Source organism: Perissodus microlepis, chromosome 10 (assembly GCF_051167445.1).
Source record: "Perissodus microlepis isolate ML-2025 ecotype Zambia chromosome 10, ASM5116744v1, whole genome shotgun sequence".
In the NCBI taxonomy this organism is placed as follows: domain Eukaryota; kingdom Metazoa; phylum Chordata; class Actinopteri; order Cichliformes; family Cichlidae; genus Perissodus; species Perissodus microlepis.
In genome coordinates this window covers 28,330,751-28,350,140 of record NC_140470.1, presented here as the reverse complement: position 1 = coordinate 28,350,140, position 19,390 = coordinate 28,330,751, and the positions used below count along the sequence as shown (strand labels likewise).

At 38.9% G+C, this 19,390-nt stretch overlaps 1 protein-coding gene across 3 annotated transcripts in view; it reads left to right on the top strand.

Annotated features, from left to right (window-relative positions):
* tmem132e (transmembrane protein 132E) overlaps positions 1-19,390 on the top strand; it is a 426,449-nt gene that overhangs the window by 365,491 nt on the left and 41,568 nt on the right. For all 3 annotated transcript variants that reach the window (XM_084940922.1, XM_084940923.1, XM_084940921.1), the window contains 2 exons: positions 3,179-3,371; positions 12,249-12,392. In XM_084940922.1, coding sequence (XP_084797048.1) covers positions 3,179-3,371; positions 12,249-12,392 — 337 coding nt within the window. The remainder of the gene's footprint in view (positions 1-3,178; positions 3,372-12,248; positions 12,393-19,390) is intronic.

Sequence of the window (19,390 nt, the reverse complement as noted above, 5' to 3'; positions counted from 1 at the left end):
AAACACGGCGCCTCAAAACTTTGGTTATACTTCACGAGAACGGATGACAACAGGGCAACTTGCAATACTTGCAAAGTGGATATTTCATTTAAGGGAGGAAACACTACGAATATGCAAAAGCATTTGCTCACAAAACACTCGATAACCTTAAATGAATGTCGTGTTTTTAATTCCGCTCTGGAATGCACGTTCTCTCCCGTTAATGTGGCAGGTAAATAATCAACTAACAGTGCATATTATGTTAGTGCAATCTGCCTTATTACAAAACCTGCCATTACTGTGCATTTAGGTGACCATGATGAGAGAGACAGACAGAGTCTGGCTCAGATGCTGGCAGTTCTCACTGCAGTCTACCGATAGCGTCTCCTTTCAGGCCAGGATAGACGAATGTCACCGAGCAGTGACTAAGTTTGTGGTCAAAGGCTTGCACCCATTTGCCACAGCAGATGCCCCCGATTTTCAGTAAGTGAATGTGTTTAATTGTAGGCAGGGACATTACTGGATATCCTTGTGTAATTGCTACAGAATAATCTATGTTATACAGAAGAATATTTATTTTATTATTTTACATTTACAATTTTTTTTTCCTGGGGACCCTGTGACACCCCATTGAAGAGCCGCAGGCTGTGGATCTCTTAAGATCTCACTGCTGGGTTTGTAAGGCCATGTTACTCCTAAATTTCTATCTTGTTCAAAGAGAAGATATAAAACAAAGTTCTAAGCTAATTGACCTTAGTGTTTTTAAAAATAATCGATAAGAGAATCGACAAAGAATCGAATCGTTAAACAGAATCGAAAATGGAATCGGAATCGTGAAAATCTTATCAATACCCATCCCTAGTTGTGATAGTAAAAAGATAAGCAAAAGTTTCTGGTAGATGGAGGCACAAAGGGTGATGGTGTTCCGATAGTTTGTGTGCATGGCCATGAGAACAATCAGGTTACCTACCAATAGCAATTGATCGGTTAGAAGCAAATCTGCAGCCCATTTAATGACGTCTATTCCAAAGTGAGAGGCAGAACAGAATTTGCAATCTCCTTGCACAGACTCAACACTCAGACCTTAGGATAGAAGGAGAAAGCTGGCAAGATTAGGGAGCAGTGATTGGTTATTGACAAGACCCTTCTCTCTGTTTCATTTAAAGTCAATCCCTGAATAAGTCGTTGTATATGATAACTTAATAAAGTGAGTAGGAAAACCATTAGAAAACTATTATTTCTCAATAATGCCCCCTTTGACACTCTTATATAAGTAAAGGATATAGGAACATTTAAAAACATCTAATATCAGGTTTTTTCTTTAACTGTGCACTGTAATTACAGTACATGCCAATTATTTTGTTCCCTGCCTTTAAGATAGTTCCTCATTTTTCAAAATGTAACCATATCATTAGTTAAAATGAGAAAATTTCAGCACGCTGTCTGCTGATGGCTGGGATACGTGTTAAGTTCCAGTGCGAGACCTCGAGAAATACTGCTGTCGTGTCTGAAATGTTACCGTTAGAAAGTGCTTTAATTTTCCAAGAAACCAAAGAAATTGGTGACTGAGTGCGTGTTTCTTAAACCTAAACTTAAAGTTAGTAAGAAAAACAAAACAATTAGCATAAAAACACAAATAAATTCACACAACAGCAACAACATGCAACATCCTCCCAAAGTAGGAGGGAGGATGCAGTTAAATACTGAAAAATAAGTGCCAGTCAGAAACTGGGTGGATCCAGAACACCAGCTAAAACACTGTGTGAGCTGAAGATCAGTTTGAACCGGTCGCAGCAGATGTCCCCGCCCCCTCCCTGAGCCTGGTTCTGCTGGAGGTTTCTTCCTGTTAAAAGGGAGTTTTTCTTTCCCACTGTCGCCAAAGTGCTTGCTCATAGGGGGTCATGTGATTGTTGGGTTTTTCTCTGTATCTATTATTGTAGGATCTACCTTGCAATATAAAGCACCTTGAGGCGACTGTTACTGTGATTTGGCGCTGTATAAATGAAATTGAATTGAAGTTTTTGGATACTTGTACTTGATGTTTTGATATAAAAACATATAAAAGTATATCTCTCTCTCTGTTCTAAAAGTGTACCCTGATTATTTTATATGACTGCTTTTCTACATGTGTTTTTTTGCTGTAATCGGTGTATTCCTAGTAAATGTTTGCTACATTTGAAAATATACATTTTTATATCATTTTGTCAGATTATTGCTGTTATAAATACTACAATTTACATTGTAATTTGCTGGCCAAGTAAAAATAAAAACCTGATATCTGGATATCCCTAAACAGACGGTAGAGTGAGCCAGCAATATTAGCATTCTGCTGGTTTGCATGAGCAGAACGGGGTGGAATAATGACCCAATCTAAACTCATGTTTCAGTCTGCTCCTGGCTATGACCTTTAAGATTCTATAGCATTGTTATCTACCTTGTATCTGTCAGGAAATCTGATGAAGACAGTGAAGGAGCTGTTTATGATCCCGCCGACTGAATGAAAAGTTGCAATAGGGCGTTGTCATCATCGACTATGGCTGACAACTCCTCTGAGCTCTGCTGAATGCACGACATTGATTTGACTAGAGCAAAAACCAAATCCTAGAGCCAAGATTTTAATCAGAGGTCTTGTCCAGGGCAGCTTTGTGGCCATTGATTCACTGATCCAACCACAAAACTGTGATCAATCAGCTCCTTTCTATTCAAGAGAGAAAAAGCTACGGCCTTATTTTGGAGGTGATCACCTGCTTATGTATATGATTATATGCAGAACTTATATATATGGTGTTCTATTGAAGGTCTACAAAAAGTTCTACTTACAGATATGTAAATGTAGAATCGCTTTGAGTGAAGAACAAATACTGAAACTGTGCCATCTGAGAAGTATCTATTCAGCTCTAAAGCTCTTGGCTGCAGTGTTTCACACGCTGAATGAATGCATTATTTCTTCGTTTCAACTCAAGGGTAACTCGGGGACAGCGTTAAAAATAAATTAAAAGCAGTGTGTCAACCACACACTAAATTACATTTTTAATAATTAAGCACTATCTAGTCAACAATTTCATCACTGAAAACGAATATGCTGCCAGAATTTCTGCTTATGTAAACTCTCCTGCGTTTGAATGAATATGTTGCTATGAGTAGTGTTTGACATTTAAGCTGGGCTCTGTTTGATGGCTGTCTCCTTGCGGTCTGGCAGGGATGTTGTGGGCAATGTCGAGGTGATGCAGCTGGACTTTGAGATGGAGAACTTCACCAGCCTCTCGGTAACCAGAAGGATCAACTGGAACATTGATTATAAGGGACAAAACCCGCCACCTGATTCAGAGAAGGTCGTGACAGAACTGACGGTAGTGCAGCGGGACATTCAGGCCATCATCCCTCTGGCCATGGTGAGTAATGACAAATTCATATAGATGTAATTTTTTAAAATTCATATTCATTTTATTTTACTCAATATTATTTAATTTCAAATGCTGATCAATTAAGTAATTTATAGTTAAGCTGTTAGTGAAGGTTTCTGCCTTAAGCCTTTGAAATATAACACATATTATTCGGTCACACAATGTTTTTCTAGTAAAACCATCACTAGGTTTGATATTATGAGCCAAATTCTGTGTGGACTACTACATTAGCCATTGTGTGACTTCCATAGAAGCAGAATAATACACTGGTTGGTTTCTTTAAAAGCTCAGTACCCTTGTAGAATATAACTCTGACAATGTGTTAGTGCTGCAGCATGCTTATGTAAGGCTCTGAATAACAGGGACTCATTTCTACTACAACTAAACTCTAAATACAGTGGAAAAAAACACAGCTTTGGTAAATAAGAGACAGTCTGTTATATTGCAAATGAGAAATACATTATACTCTAGATATTTTTGTAAATACTTGATACCTATTCCTAAGTACTGGCACACAAAACAGATGTTTCAGTTTGTTACTGTTAAATAAAACTAAAATATCGGCTGTTACAGTCACCAGTATTTTACGGGACTGTAGTGATTTATTTAAACAGAAAGAGAATGTATAGAACAGAATAATCTACACTTTGGAATGCTAATCAGTTACAGTATTCAGTTTTGTTTATATAAAATGTTACATTACTGTACATTTCCTGTGTTTTTTATAGCAATTTTTTTGCGGGATTAGTCATTTAACAGTAACCGTACAGTACAAGATTTTTACGTATTTCTTCTGAAAAGTCTAATAGCCATTCACTTTCTGCTTCCTTGCAAACCTGACTTAATTTGTAATATTTTTTTTTTTTTTTTTTTATATATTATTTTTCCTTTTAATCAGCGCACAGTCATTCTTCAGCAGGTCTAGTTTCAGTATACAATGTGTGCAGAGCATTCTGCACACAGACAGCTTGCCATTGCACATACATCCAATCAACACCTACGCCGTCTGCAGCGACTTACTGATTGTTCAGAGCCGACCAGTCCAAGTGTCCATTACTCTTCTAATCTGGACTCTTCCTTTTTGCCTTTTGAAAGGTGGCAATTATTGAGCGTTGTAAAAAGATTATGGAAGCAAAGAGAAATTAACCAGCCAAGCAGTGCTGAGAACATCCAACTACACCTGCCTTTGTACTTAACTCTCTTGTGGTTTTGGTGGAGTTGTTTAGCGTATTGAAATCCGCTATTTTGCCAGTAATGAAACTGTATTGTTCATGACAGCAGACTGCGTGGAGCAGTAAATGTCTAAGAATTGCTCAAAGCTTTTTTCTGAGGATGTTTGCATATTCATAGGAGCGAAGGCCATCAACCCTTTTGCAAACGTTAAGCTGTTCCACCAGTACAACGTTAGCTAATGTTTTCTCTTACAATACAGAAAATATGCTTTTAAAAATATTTTAAGACATAAGCTCTACACTGACAACTCCTGAGGCTTTGTGCTTCTAATAACAGCTCTTGGTTATCTGTTATATATTTGCATAATTACAACAGTTCTGCATCTAAAGCTCCATTAAATATACTTGAGCTGCAGTTATGACTTTGTGTGCTTCACATCTGTTGCAACATAAGGTTCGCTTAATATCTCTGGGCTCCTTGATATTTGGGATTAGCATGCATCTTGCACCCAGATGTGTTTCGCTGCATTGCAGAAATAGATTTCTGCCTATATGGCATTGCCCTGTAAAATTTGCAATACAAACCAGGCTGCATGGAAGAATTTGCCACCTCTACTCTCTCCTCACTTGGTTGAATTGTTTATTGTAATTGCTTTCAGTTGCAGTCGCTAAGCGCAGCCATCATGTAAATGCTAAAAGGAGATTGGCATTCTTGTCATTTTACTATTTTAGTTGTTGTGGAATTTCATGGCCATCGCTAAAAATACTTCCCTGCTTGTGTTTTCAAACTAAAATGAAGAAAATGATCTGTAACAAATTGCACAATGAGACCAGTCAGGCTTGATCAATTTAAAAAGTTTTCACATCAGTGGAATTTAGAGTGCTTCCAATTAGTCTATCAAGGATTGCTTGTTTTTTAGGTTTTAGCCTAAACCTAAAAAACGATTATGAGCAGGCAACATTTACTATTTCCAGATGTCAGGATCCAATATGGTCACCTTGAAAAAGGAGAGTATCTTGTAAATAGGCTTTTTTTTTTTCATATCAAAGAGTGAGAGTGATGACCCTTCTGGTCCAGATAGAAATGTAACACACTTTCAGAACCGATGATAGAAACTATGCAAACTGAAAACAGGTGGGTCTATCAGAGCAAAAGGAGAAGTCCAACTGGTCGTCACAGATTCTTAAGTAGCTTAAGTTTAGCTCCTCTCCACTTGAAGGTCTCCCCCTCAGGCAGCTCAGAAGGGCTTCCAGCTCCTCTTCCAGCCGTGTTTAGACAACTCTGTAGAGGTCCTGTTCTCACCACTCACGTGATTGTGTGATTTCACCATGGACATCAAACTTGTGCTGAAAGCAAACATCAACTTCTGTGTCAAACTGACACAACCTTCATGTCGAGGATCATTACCGGTGATGAGAGTTGGGTCTCCTGCTATGACCCAGAGACCAAACAGCACATGCCACTAGCAGAGACTGCAGTGTCCAAGCCCGAAGCCATCACATTAGGTCAAGAGTGAAAGCAGAAGCATTTTTCTTTTTCATCTTTAAAGGGTCGAACCGTCACATCTGTGATAACGACCTCAGCTTTGGGGCAACCTGCCCCATTGCTGCAGCTTTGCTTTCTTACCCAAGATTATGCTAAGGCTAAATAGCTCCCATTTCGACACAATGGAAGAGATCCAGCATGTATGATAATGCAGAATACTGCAAGTGGTGCAAAAGTGCACTGACAGAAGTTCAGGAACAGGACACCATAAAAGAAGTTGAGGCAAGTTTTCATGAAACTTTTTATTTGCCGCTAGTTCCACATAGTGGTGATTGTTTGTGTTTTCATAGTCGCTGTGGTTGTTTGGGGGGACATGAGTAATTTGCTGGCTATGACTGATTGATAGTGATGGTTATGAACGTTGAATTCTCAGCACCGATCTGACCTGCAGCAGGTGCGTGTTTCTCCAGCCCTTAACAGGAACATCGTCTAGCAACAAAGTATAAACAGGATGATTTTATGACCAGATTGCAGAGTAACTATCGCAACAAACATGAACACCGCTGCATATTTATCAGTTCAACCAATGTGTCCCAAGGGCTTTTTTATTAGCATCTCTTTGTTGCCCAGGTCAAGGTACTAAAATATTTAGAGCGGAAACTAATTATGTTAAGAGTACAATAGTCAAAGAAAAACAACTCTAATGATATAACAAGAGTCTGACTCTGATATTGCACATCTTTCTTCTTCTTCTTCATTTTCCTGTACTCATTTTAAGCTTCGCCACAGATGCAGATCCACTAGCACTTTTCAGCTGGTGGCAAACGCCCACTTATAGCCTGTAGAACAAATCGGCTCTTTGTGAAACTGTGGATATACAGAGGTGGGAGGCGGTTCTGTCCCTAAAATACAAAAATGATGCTTCTTGTGTCACAAAGCGACAGAGATAAATGTCTAGAGTGGAGTCACGAACAGTGAACGAGGAGCGAGAACAGCGAGGACGAAGAATGAAGAAGAGCGTCTCACAGAGAGGTGGACGTCCCCGGGTTGTGTGCTAACTACAGCTCACCCGCTGCCGATGAGAGGAGGAAGGGGGAGGAAAAGGGAGGAATTACTGGTGAATTTAAAGTGTCAAAAGTGAAACAATTCCAGGGTGGTAAGGTTAAATCAACCCCGGGGCTTATTGCACATTTTGAGCTGCTATTAACACCAAACCACTAAAGCCCTCTTTCACATGACTTTTTTTTTTAAGAGAGAGAACTGGCAGGACGATGCAGAGGAGGGAGTAACAGTTATACCAGATTCCCTCTTCCATTAGCTGCTCTCTGCCACAGCATCGACCAGATGTTAAATAAAAAATGATGTTTTGTGTTGCACAAACTCTAGAGCTTCAAGTCATGTGTTATTTTCAAATGTATACGCTTGTGGATTTATAAAGACACACATCTGGCAAAAAGTATTTGCTTACATTATTCAAAGGCAGCTAGAGATGGTAATAGTTGAGCATTTTTTGTGGACTCACATGCAAAGTAAACTTGCCTCATTACTCCACAAACCCAGACCCCTGTGGGCATTTGCACCTAAGATGTGTAGAAATGGGTTGTACAACGTCTGTAATCACAACTTAGAGGAAACTGACATTACATACACACACATAAACACACAATCGTCTCAAACAGAACACATTTTTTAAAGTTATAAAATTGTAAAACTAAATATTACAGAATTCTTTTTTTTTCTTTTTTAAATGTTATTTTTCTTGATTTATTTGGTTAAATTGGGAAACATTCACTAACAGGGGACCTGTTGTGCTTATTTCCAAGTTGACAATCTTATTGTTGGATTCTACTGGAATAGATATGCACGATTCAAAGTTGCATGATGCCAGATCTGTCTTCTGGTTGGTTCAATTCAATTCAAAATTTATTTGTACAGTTGACCAAAGTGCTTCACAATCGGTTAAAAACAAGAAAAAACACTAGAGAAACAAATATAGATAAATTAGAAACAAATATAGATAAATGAGAAGACAATGAATTAACAATTAAAAAAATAAAACATGCCTGATGGTTCTCATACTGAACTCGAATTAAAAGCCAAAGTAAAAAAGTGAGTTTTAAGACACGATTTAAAAGACTGAATAGACTAAAGTAGGAATCTCCTCTGGCAGATTATTCCAGAGTCTGGGTGCTGCTACTGCGAAGGCCCGCTCTCCTCTATGCTTCAATCGAGACCTTGGTTGTGCTAAGAGCATCTGGCTAGACAATCTCAGTGCTCTTTTGGGGGTCATACATGTTGAGGAGTTCGTTTAAATAACCGGGCGCCATATTATTTCAAACTTTAAAAGTAAGGTTGCCCCTCACAAGCAGCACGTGGTCTTGATTTGATACAGGCAGAGCTATAGTTCTCGGATGACGTTTTTAGAGATATCCTCCCTCTATGACATGAAGAAAATAATCAGGCTTTAGCCCAGTTGATATTTTTTACCTGGGCCTAATGATGTCGCATGCGCCAGTTTGAATTGTAGTTTTGTGCTTTTAAAGTCACAAAACAAATCCACTTGCGTTCAGTAAGATGACAACAGCATTTTTAATGTTTGTCGTGGTGTATTTAAAAAACTTTCACTGCTTCCCGAAGAACTTGATAAATAAGTGAAACGATAGCCGAGCAAACTGATGACTGATCGTTGTTCTCTCTTGAATTTAGGTAAGTATAATTAGAGATCCCATTGCAGCACACATTTACTGGTAAAGTGTCTCGTGTTTTGTAATATTTACCAGATGCTGGAACAGCAAGGAGAGCTTAGGGAGGATGTCTTTCAATTAGGATTGTCCCCTAGAGTTCAGTCAGTTATCCAAGGTGGTCTGGTGTGCTTTGCTTCCCATAAATTGGCCCCACACTCTAAGCTAATAAAAAATGGCTGCTTTTCCTGCCTGATGCCTTAACTTCAATAACAAAAACAAATCAGTTCTAATGCTAGAATTTGTTGAACACATTTTTTTTTATTATTCCAAACAAAAGGTCTTTGAAATAGATTGGTTTAATCATGGGGTTTTACTGGGATGAGAACATATTTTTGGTTAATACAACTGCCAAAAAGCATGCTGTTCCCCTAATGGTTCAGATTATTTTAAAAGGATATAAATGCATGTGGATAATACAGATACAAGGAATAAGGTACTAACAAGAAACTAATATAGATTTATAATAGAGGTCAAAGAGGACCTAATAGACTTTTCTTTAAATATAAAAGAACAGAAATAAAAGCTCCACTCATGAATCTGTTATGATGCTATAGAGAAGGCATAGCTTTAATATGGTTATCTCTGTGAGCTACGTCTCACCCACTGGCTGTTCAAACCTTCTGTTTTTGAAGGGCAGCCAATTACTAACAAGACTGATGTAAACGGACAGAGAAGGAAACTCATGTTTTGTTTCAGAAAGTACAAAAACTTAAAATAAATAAGCATTATTTTTGGTTACTGTGAATCATAAAAAGGCTTCTCTAGTACCTTCAGTAATACCTAGTGTAATATCATGCAACTACTTCATTAGGTACATGTTGCTAGTACTGGATTGGACCCCTTTTGCCTTTTGAAGCCAAAAGGAAGCAATAAAAGCCTTAAATCTTCATGGCACAGATTCACCTGATCAGAGATTTTGGTGCATATTGACATGACAGCATCACACAGTTGGTGCACATCCGTGATGTGAATCTCCCATTCTACCGAATCCCAGAGATGCTCTTCTGGACTTGGATGTGGTGATTGTGGAGAGTGTTAACTCATTGTCGTGCTCAAGAAACCAGTTTGAGATGATTTGAGCTATGTGACATGGGTTGGGTGTGCTGTAGGTATAAAGGGATGAACTTGGTCTGCAGCAAATTTGGGTAGGCTGTGGTGTATGATGCTTATTTAACCTGAACCCTCAGGGGCTCAAAGTGCTCCAAGATAATCTTATATTGTCCAAGTTTGGTGAGGTGATGTAAATGTAGCCTCAGTTTCGTGTTTTAGCTGACAGGAGTTGTACACAGTGTGGTCTTCTGCTACTCTAGTCCATCGACTAAGACATTTTGTGCATTCAGAGGTGCTCCTCTGCATACCTTAGTTGTAAGGAGTGGTAATTGGAGTTACTGCTGCTTTTCTATCAGCTCAAATAAATCTGGCCATTCTCCCCCCGTCCTCTGGCATTAACAAAGCAGTTTCTCTCAGAGCAATGCCGTTTGGTAGTTTCTCTTTTTTGGTTAATAAAATTGGCAAAAAGCAAAAGGGTTTTCTATCAGGTAGCACTCAGTGAAGTTACTCTGTTTTCTAACTCTAGTCAAGAAAGTTCTTGAAAGTTCTGTACTTGTTCTTTTTTTTTGCTACATCAATGATTCATGATTGAACTTTGATGGAAACGCTCACTGTTAAAGAAATGATACTATATATATGCGCTTGCAAATCCTATTTCGTAGAGACTAAAGTACCTTGCTCTTTTGCAGTCTTAGCTGTCAATAGTCAAGACTGCAGAAGTTTATTTGTTAGTCTGAAACCCAAATAAGGACACTGTGAATACTAGTCAAGCTCTCATCCAAATGAAGCACAAATTCTAAAGATGAATTTGTTAACAGTAAATGCAAATTAACGCCCATTTCCACTATTTTTGAGTGGGCTTGTATTATGCAGGGGGCTCTGGTCTTCCCTCAGGAAATGAAAGTTATCGGGTATATTTTTATGCACAGATTTGTACTGTTTCTGCTCTGATTTAAAGTGGAAATGTCCTTACTAATGTAAAAGAAGACAAAAAAAAATCATGCCCCATAAAAAGTGACAGTGAGGCTGTCACGAGTTGTATTAATTTCAAACATTTTCGGTTTTGATAAAAAATGAGCCAGCAGACACACAGGAATGACTTCCTTTTAATTCTTACTTCTGTCCTCTTTTGTGTTTGCCTTGGTCTAGATCTGCGAGTCAGAGTGTAATGAGTTGACAATTCTGTCTGATAGCAGACTGATTTTATCTCCGGTTGTGCCTATCTAAGGCATGAATTCATTTTATGATTAATTTAAGAACTGCTTGTGTGCTCACATGTGTTCCAGCGAGATTTCTGCTCATGTTCTGGGATGATGTTTGGGGTTTTTTCTCTAGCACTTATGTTCATTTTTTTGAGGGTGCATGAAAACAAGAGAGACGTTAACTAATTAGACAGCAAACTAGCAACAACACCTCTAAACTTGAATAAGAGTGTCCAACGTGTGTGAAAGAAATGCCTTAATATAAAGCCGCCCACTCCTTTCCCTTTCTGCTTTCTACATTTTTCCTGTGTGCACCAGAGGAGAGGATGCTGAATAAAACCTATGGAATCATGGCACAGATTTGCAGCTGTATCAGTCAAAGAAAGGAAACATTAAAGATTTCTTTCGTGTATCATTTTCTTATTTTTTCAGGTAGTCTTTGTGTATTTGTTGTTTATGATCAAATCAAACCCCATCCCAGCAGTTCGACTACGGTTGACAGATTTTTGATAATATGGGCAACTAAGACATTGTCAGTGCATTTCCCTTCGCGCCCTATGCTGATTCAAATTCTAATTACCCTATACTTTCTCACCTTTACCCGCATGGCTGTTGATTCAAACTAGAATAATCATGTAGCCTGTTGAATGGACAATGAATGAACAAAAATGGATGCATTAGGCCTGAATAAATGAGCTTTTCTGTCATACGTTCTCCCATTAAAAGCTATTTTAACACATTGCTCTTAAATCTCACACTGACAGCAGCTCGCTTTTTCCAGAATAATTAGGATTTCAGTGACGCATCCAAGTGTGCCTTAGACTTGTGTGTTCCAGCTAAAATTGCATAAAGGTTAGGTCCGTCACAGTGCATCAGTACAGTAAATGTCTTGTTTTTCTGAATTTTTTACTTGAGGTTCTACAGAATTAGGGGGGGAAAGAGGTGGTTATTACTTTTCTGTCCATTTCATCCCCATTTGGAAGAAAAGTGCGCAGAAATAAAAATGTCAGTTGATGAAATCCAATGAAAGACGTCTCAGTATAGAGTAATGAGTTCTGCTCTGCCACTGAGAGTATCACCTAGTAGGCACAGGAGCCCTGATGGTAATGGCTTTAAATGTGGATATGAGTAATACTGATGAAATATCAAGGAAAATCACTCTCTGCCTCTCACTGTTTCGTGAATGCCATGTCTATTTTTTGTCTCCATAGGACACCGAGATTATCAACACGGCCATTCTGACCGGACGCACTGTGGCCATTCCTGTCAAAATGGTCTCGATTGAGATGAACGGGGCAGTCACTGACGTCTCGGCTTTCGTACAGTGCAAGTCCTCGAATGAAGACATTGTTAAGGTAGGCTAAAAGTGATCTCCTCTATCCGAAAGATGCTTCCATGTCACTGCAGTCGCAACATCACGAGGAAGCTTCATTTTCGGCTGCTCAGTATGAAGTATTGATTTGATTCTTAGTTTATTCATTATGTTCTTTGTATGGTATTGCCACACCTACAGCATGTGTGGGAAACACTTCATTCATTGAGATCGGCTTATCTGATGTACTGAAGTACAAAGCCCATCATCTCTTCTTGTTCCCTTAAATGTGATGACTAAAGGAAAATAATAAACAACGTCCCGGGATGCAGAACAATCTCACGCGGGAATCCAAGCTGCGAGTGCAATATCAAGTCTCGTTTGTTGATTAAATAAATTAAATTGGGATCACAGCAACTTGCAGAGCACATTAGAGGCTTTGATTACACAGTTGTTATTTTCTCCACTCAGTTACAGTCGTAATAGATTGCTCTATAGGCAGATTGCATAATTGTATAGGCAGAGCAGTGAAGTGTTGCGGTGCCGTTTTGCACCGTTGATCAAAGCGATGGTGCAAGGGGAGACGTGACCTTCGTGGAAGTAAATAATGTGTCTTTTTCCACGCAGATACACAACGGTGCAAACAGTTCAGCTTGGATGTGGTCCCATATGCAACTTTTAATGAAGTTGTACTAATAATTATGAATGTAGTTTTAATAAATGAAACTAACAAAGAGGTTGTGTGAATTTAGAAAAGAAGAAGAAAAGGGAAAGAAAGATTAGAGAGGACTGAATGTGCTAACTCAAAAATATCTCAGTACGCAATAAAGCAGTCCCCAAGGGCACAAAAGTCTCATGTTATGAGGGACAAATGAGATGAATCGAATACAATCAACCCCATTCGGAAAGTCTTTTGTCCATCCGTGTGTATAAAAAACTATTTATGTAAAAAGGGGGAAAAAAACTAACATTTTTAATTAAAATAAAATCGTTTGCCTTAGTTTTAGTTTTCACTGTGAGCCATGTCCTCGTGTGTCCCTGCCAAGTAAGGTTGTCAAGTAAGGTTTCTCATCAATACAAACATGCAATAAACAAATAGCAGCGCAGAGATATTTCAACTGCTTCACCTACGGCTGCACCTTATTTAAAGGTTGTGTGACGATTAGAAAGCAGTTACAGCCTCGTGTAAATACACTAGACTTGGAGGGAAACAGCCATCAGTGAGCAGCAGGTCGCAGTGTAATAAGCTTTAACCGTCTGGATTATTGTTCTGTGGTACTGTGTGTGTGTGTACACATATATATATACAGTACATGTGTAATACTCTTCTGCATTTTTTTTTAATGGCTTTGTGATCACACGTTAACCCGAAAGCTCATCTTTTCTTTCCTCAAAGGAAAGTTATTTCCTGTTGGTGTGTTGAGATGCAATATTAGGTTGACGTAGTTATCTGCTACCGTATTTTTCGGACCATAAGATGCACCGGATTATAAGGCACACTGTCGATGAACGGGTCTGTTTTCATACATAAGGCACACCGATTTATAACGCCCATTAAGCGAAACAAGCATTAGCATTCATCCTCCAACTTTAGTTTATGTTATGCTAACATAGCTGTGTTGCTAGCGATCATGTAGCACATCATTATATACCAGCTCGTCCAACTTCAGTAACCCTACAAACGTCACTGCTGTTTAGTTTTCTGTCTTCATTTAAGTTGGAAGTGATAGCAGAGCTGTACATTTAAATTTTTTCAGAAATCTCTCAGTCAGAACATGCTATATCATGTTTAGGTTGAAGCTAGCAAGCTAACTTCCTGCTAACTTCCAACTCTGTTAAATTTAATGAATTCTGTTTTCATGGATGCCTGGATGTTAAACATAATTGTTACACCTGGTAAAGCAGCAACACTGATCATTTTATTAAAGATGAAAGAATTTAGACAGTTTTTAACTCTCAGTGATGTCGCAGTGTTCGTTTGACTTTGGGATCTGAAGCGGACGGAGTTTTGGACCCAGATTACTCTGCGAGGCTTCTGACTATGGTAGCCTTAATGCTCCGACAATCCATCAAGCGGTTCGGCTTCGTAGCTTACCAAAGTCGTACTAAAACATTTTTTGACAGATTTTTGAGCACCGTGTACCACATAAAATCCAGAATTCATACATAAGGTGTACCGGATTATAAGGATTTTAAGTGCGCCTTATAGTGCGGAAAATACGGTAATTATGTGACAGTGCTTTTCAGGCCATGTTGCAGCAAAGTAATCTAAGTATGTCCCCCAGTCAGTCAACCAAAAGTTTGCTAAAACAGCTTGTTTCTAACAGCCTCATGAACATCCAAAAAAAGGATTACTGTGAACCGTGAATCACATGAAGCTGCTCAGGTAGAATCAAGAATAAAAAGTACGAAGCTGGAAATCTCCGTAACAGGTCCCCTTTAAATATGACCGCATTAATTTCCTTCTATTTCAAGAATCCATTCTGTGCAGAAGTGTCTTTTGTTCATTGAATAGTAAAACTATCATATCCATTCAGACTAATGAAATCCTTTGCAGCACTTTAGCAGCTCCTGAAGGTCAAGTGAGGCAGGTTTGATTACGGATTTTACAGACTGAGGCCATGAAGCAGAATCAGACGCCGGCTTTTATCACATCAGCTGGGACTGGCCGGTATCTGTTCTTTTTAACAGACCCGTATCTGTCCAATATATTTTCACTCTGATATACCGGACTAACTAATGTTAGCCACCTCACACGTTCCATGCTATCTTGTAAATAAATTGGTCCCAATTAATGGCTTGGATGCTTGAGGGAGAATGGATTAATTTATGGCTTTCCAGTAGCGACTTGTTCCTTAAAGGTGGGAGGGGCTCCCGTGGCGGTGCATTGTATTGTATTGTACTGTCACTAGAAAAGAACAGGTGTTGCTTGGGGACGACTGGCCTCAGCTTGTCATTTATCATTTTTCATTATCCTTTAAAGACAAGGTGCTGGGCCATGTGATATTGAGTGGGCTTGCTTCAGTGATCCTGCCATTGAACGTTCGAGGCTAATTTAAAACGAGCCCTTCAAGCCCAGGAAACGCACGAGTCATGACAGTTCAATAAAACGGGCCGCGGAAAGCAGAAATAAGAGACTCACGCTGAGCCTGATAAAGGTCCAACACTCCATTGTGCTGTTGTTGTTTTTAATACCACACACATTAATCTCGTGCCAAAAGTAATGCCAATCTTTTCTAATCACATTTTCTTCTTTTACTTCAGACATTCTAGTTCTTTCCAAAGGTTCGTCACAGCCCCCATAGCCTCCTGACTTAAGACTGCAACTGAAACAGCAGTTAAACTAAAGTTATTTACGAGACGATGTCTCCGAATGAGCCTTTATTTTCAGGCAAATGCTCTCATTTGGATATTTGCCAACCCCTCAGGCTGTTGTCGGTTTTTTTTTTTCCAGCTTGAGGGTAAAAATAGGTGAGAGGCTGTCATTTTTCTTTACAGACACTTTTATTTCTTAACTCTTTGGCAGTAACTAAGGTGCAGCGAGCATCAAGAGCCTGTGGCAGATAAGCCAACCTGCACGTGCACAGTTGTATTTGTGCGCATGTGCAGCTGCAGGAGTAATTATTCAGGCACCTTAGTGAGACAAGGTGGGACAAAAGAAAGGAAAAGGGGTTAAGGGAGTCTGTTAGGAGGTCTGGGGAGTATTTGACAGCCACTCACTGACCATCCATTCCTGTGCTGTTGTGACTCGTATACCCCGTCTGAGGCCACAGATAAGACCTTGAGCCTACACGTCATATCTCACACTATATAGCGTACCATCCTCCCAGCTTCGCTTCTATATTAGTCTGATGTACTTACCTTTAGTACAAATTTAGCTTCCAAAGGACAAGAAAAAGGCTTATAAAATCAGAAATCACCGCTTGCCCTTTCTGCTGTGCACATGAACATCCTTGCAGCTCAGGTTGGAGTTTGTTTTAACAACTTGGTGGGATTTGGCTCTTAAGGAGATGTTGTGGTCCTTGTTTTTGGTTGAGCTTCTTAGCGCTCATTAAGGCTCATCCTGTAATGATATTTTTCACACAAAAAAAGTGCTTTCCACTTGGGGAACTCTCTATGTGATGATGTCCCTTTGTACAAATTCAGGTCAGTAATGAAATGCTTGTCCAAGTTTAATGTGGCTAAAACTGACCGACCTGCACAGAGCCGTGACCTCCACCCCAAGCGAGACCTCTGGGAACTGAACGCTGGCTGTGAGCAAGTTTGCTGACCGCAGGTCGACCTCACTAATGCTCTTATGGCTGAGTAGAACCAAATGCCTGCAGTCAGGTTCCATCCTCTGTTGGAAGGCTTAAAAACAGTAAAGTGGAGACAGACTGGCAGATTATGAATTGCTCTGGATTTAAATGTCTTACAATTCATGGCAGGAGCACAAGGTTTTTGGAAACAGTATTTTTTTTTGTATTTTTTTTAAGATATGCAGGGTGCATTTTAAAAGTTCTGCCTACACTGTACAATTCAGATGAAAGTAACTTTTCAGTGTTGCAAGGCTGAAGTGAAGACTCGTCTGATTTGATATGCAGGCAAAAATTTCTGTGATGTATTCTGCCTCAAAACCTCTGCAAATAAAACCAAACTACCTGGATGACTAGAGTTGAGTTCTTCTATATTAAGAAGTCCATGTTTACTCATTACTTCTTGCATTATGAAAAATATATATAAAAAAAGAATGTGGATATTTTATTACATCCAAACAAAAGGCCCCAAAGTTTCCAGAACAACAGATCATTTTCACACTCAACACCATCAATCCTGCCAACAACAGGATAATGGGGACTGGCTCATTTAGCTAACAGAGCTAAATGAACTCAGTGTTTGCACTGCTCTTGAAGCCAGGAAACATTCATCACACAGAGACAAACTTCATTGCAGCTACAAGACACAATTCCAGTAATCCTAGCCATATGTCAAATTTGATTTCGGTGCTAATTTAATACATGCATTATTCCTAAATGGAACCTCAATTTGGCAGAAAGTCCTGTGGAGTCATTTAGTGAACATTTAAATTTCAAAATAAAATCTGGCGTGATTGGGGTTTCTTTTTGAAAATGCAGTCCACACAGGAGAAATGTGTGATGGTCTTCAGGACGGCAACATTTCCGATCCAGAGCAACTCATTCTTTGCTATGTGTGTCTTTGTCTGATAAACTTCAATGAAATCAGAAGTTGTGTGGTTTAATTGAAGCTTGCATTTTTTGAGCACCACCAACATAAAAGTCCAGGGGGGACTGCAACCTTCCTAAAACCAAAATATCTGTTGTTCTGTCCAAGCATCTGCAGTTGCCTGTTCAGAAAGAAAACATTGCCACTGACACTCCATCAAATAATGAGTGTGGTAGAACTTGACCTAAGCAGCTAAAGAAGGGCAGGAGACAGATGCTGTCCAGTGCAGCGAGTGATTTATTCATCATTTTTGTGACCAAGTAATATTTACAAAAATAAATAAGAAACTCAACTCCATTATTAACTCAGTTCAAATAAACATAACTGAACTTAAATCAACGGAAATTAAGGTCACATGCACACAGCTACACTGACCTGATCCTTTCTCCTCGAACACCTGCGTTCATCAGCTTAAAGTCCACTTAACCAAACAATCTCACCCCTGTACTACTCCATTACATAGGTAAGACAAACATTTCCCTACTCAAACTTATACTGCTACTCTTCCCTAGCAATAAAAATCTACAGTGTAATCAATACATATTACAACAATAAATCAATTTCTCCATAAACACACTCTAAAATCAACTTTATTAAATTACAAGGATTCTCCCCCTTCTTCACCTGGTCTCTTCCTGTGACCTCAGACTAACCAGGAAACTATAAATACAGGAAGTGAAGCTACATTTCCTCCTTTTGATTCTGGGACACAGGTAGGTAAGGTGAGTTCAAGCTAGACAAATTAACAGTTTAAATAAATAACATGTTAACTTAACAAACTTGTCAGAATTGACTTAAACCAAGATGTTACATTACATAGTCTGTAAAAGTGCAAAACGTAAATAAACCCGGGACAGTACATGTTTGCCTACTACAGAATACATATGAGATATGGCTAAATCAAAACAAAAATGTTCACTGAAAATATCAAGCTTTTAACTCTGGACAAAAGGTGTTCTCACCCCCTTTGTCATAATGAGTAAACACAAAAAAGTTTGAGACTGATGTTGATACTGTTGCTATTTTTTAAAACATGTTGTTGCTCTCACTAATGCCATGTTCAATACTGAGCTAATTAGGGGTGGTGGGGGTGAGTTTTATTTACCCAAAAATGCAAAAATATACAAAATGAACTAGCATTTTTAAGAAAGAAATGCCCGATTAATAACTTAAGATAGCTCTGAACCAACTGTTAAACAAAATAAAACTGATTTAACACAAGAAAAGGGAGGCGACTTTAATAATGGCTGATCAGAACAGGGGAATGCAAATACGGACAAGTCATCTAACAGCAAAGAAGCACAACCAACAGTTAGTTTAATAGTCACGTCAAATTAATAATAATCAACACAAGACTAAGCAAATAGGTAACTTGCAAGTCAAAGAAAATATACATTTAAGATAAATTGTTTAACTAATCTACCCCCCACAAGAGAGCTGCATTTGGTACGACCCATTCTGCAGCTAGCTAACTGTGCGTGCTACAAATACAACTAATATATTTTAACAAGTAAAATACATTTATAAAATAAAAAACGTATGCATGGGGGCTCACAACTTCACAGTTGTGTGGCTGCAGGTGCTGCAATCACAATAACATTTTCAAATCTTTGTGTCTTTATGTTATACCCACTAATAATCAGCACCCATGACCATCGCAGACTAAAATCAGGTTTAATCAGTCTGCACTCATCAGCCGGGCCACCAGAGGTTCTTTCACTCGTTGCTCCTCAGACTGTGAATGTTTGTGAGCATTTTCTGTGGCTTCAGAGGCGATTTTACAAATCAGATCAAATAACTGCAGTGAGGATCACGTTA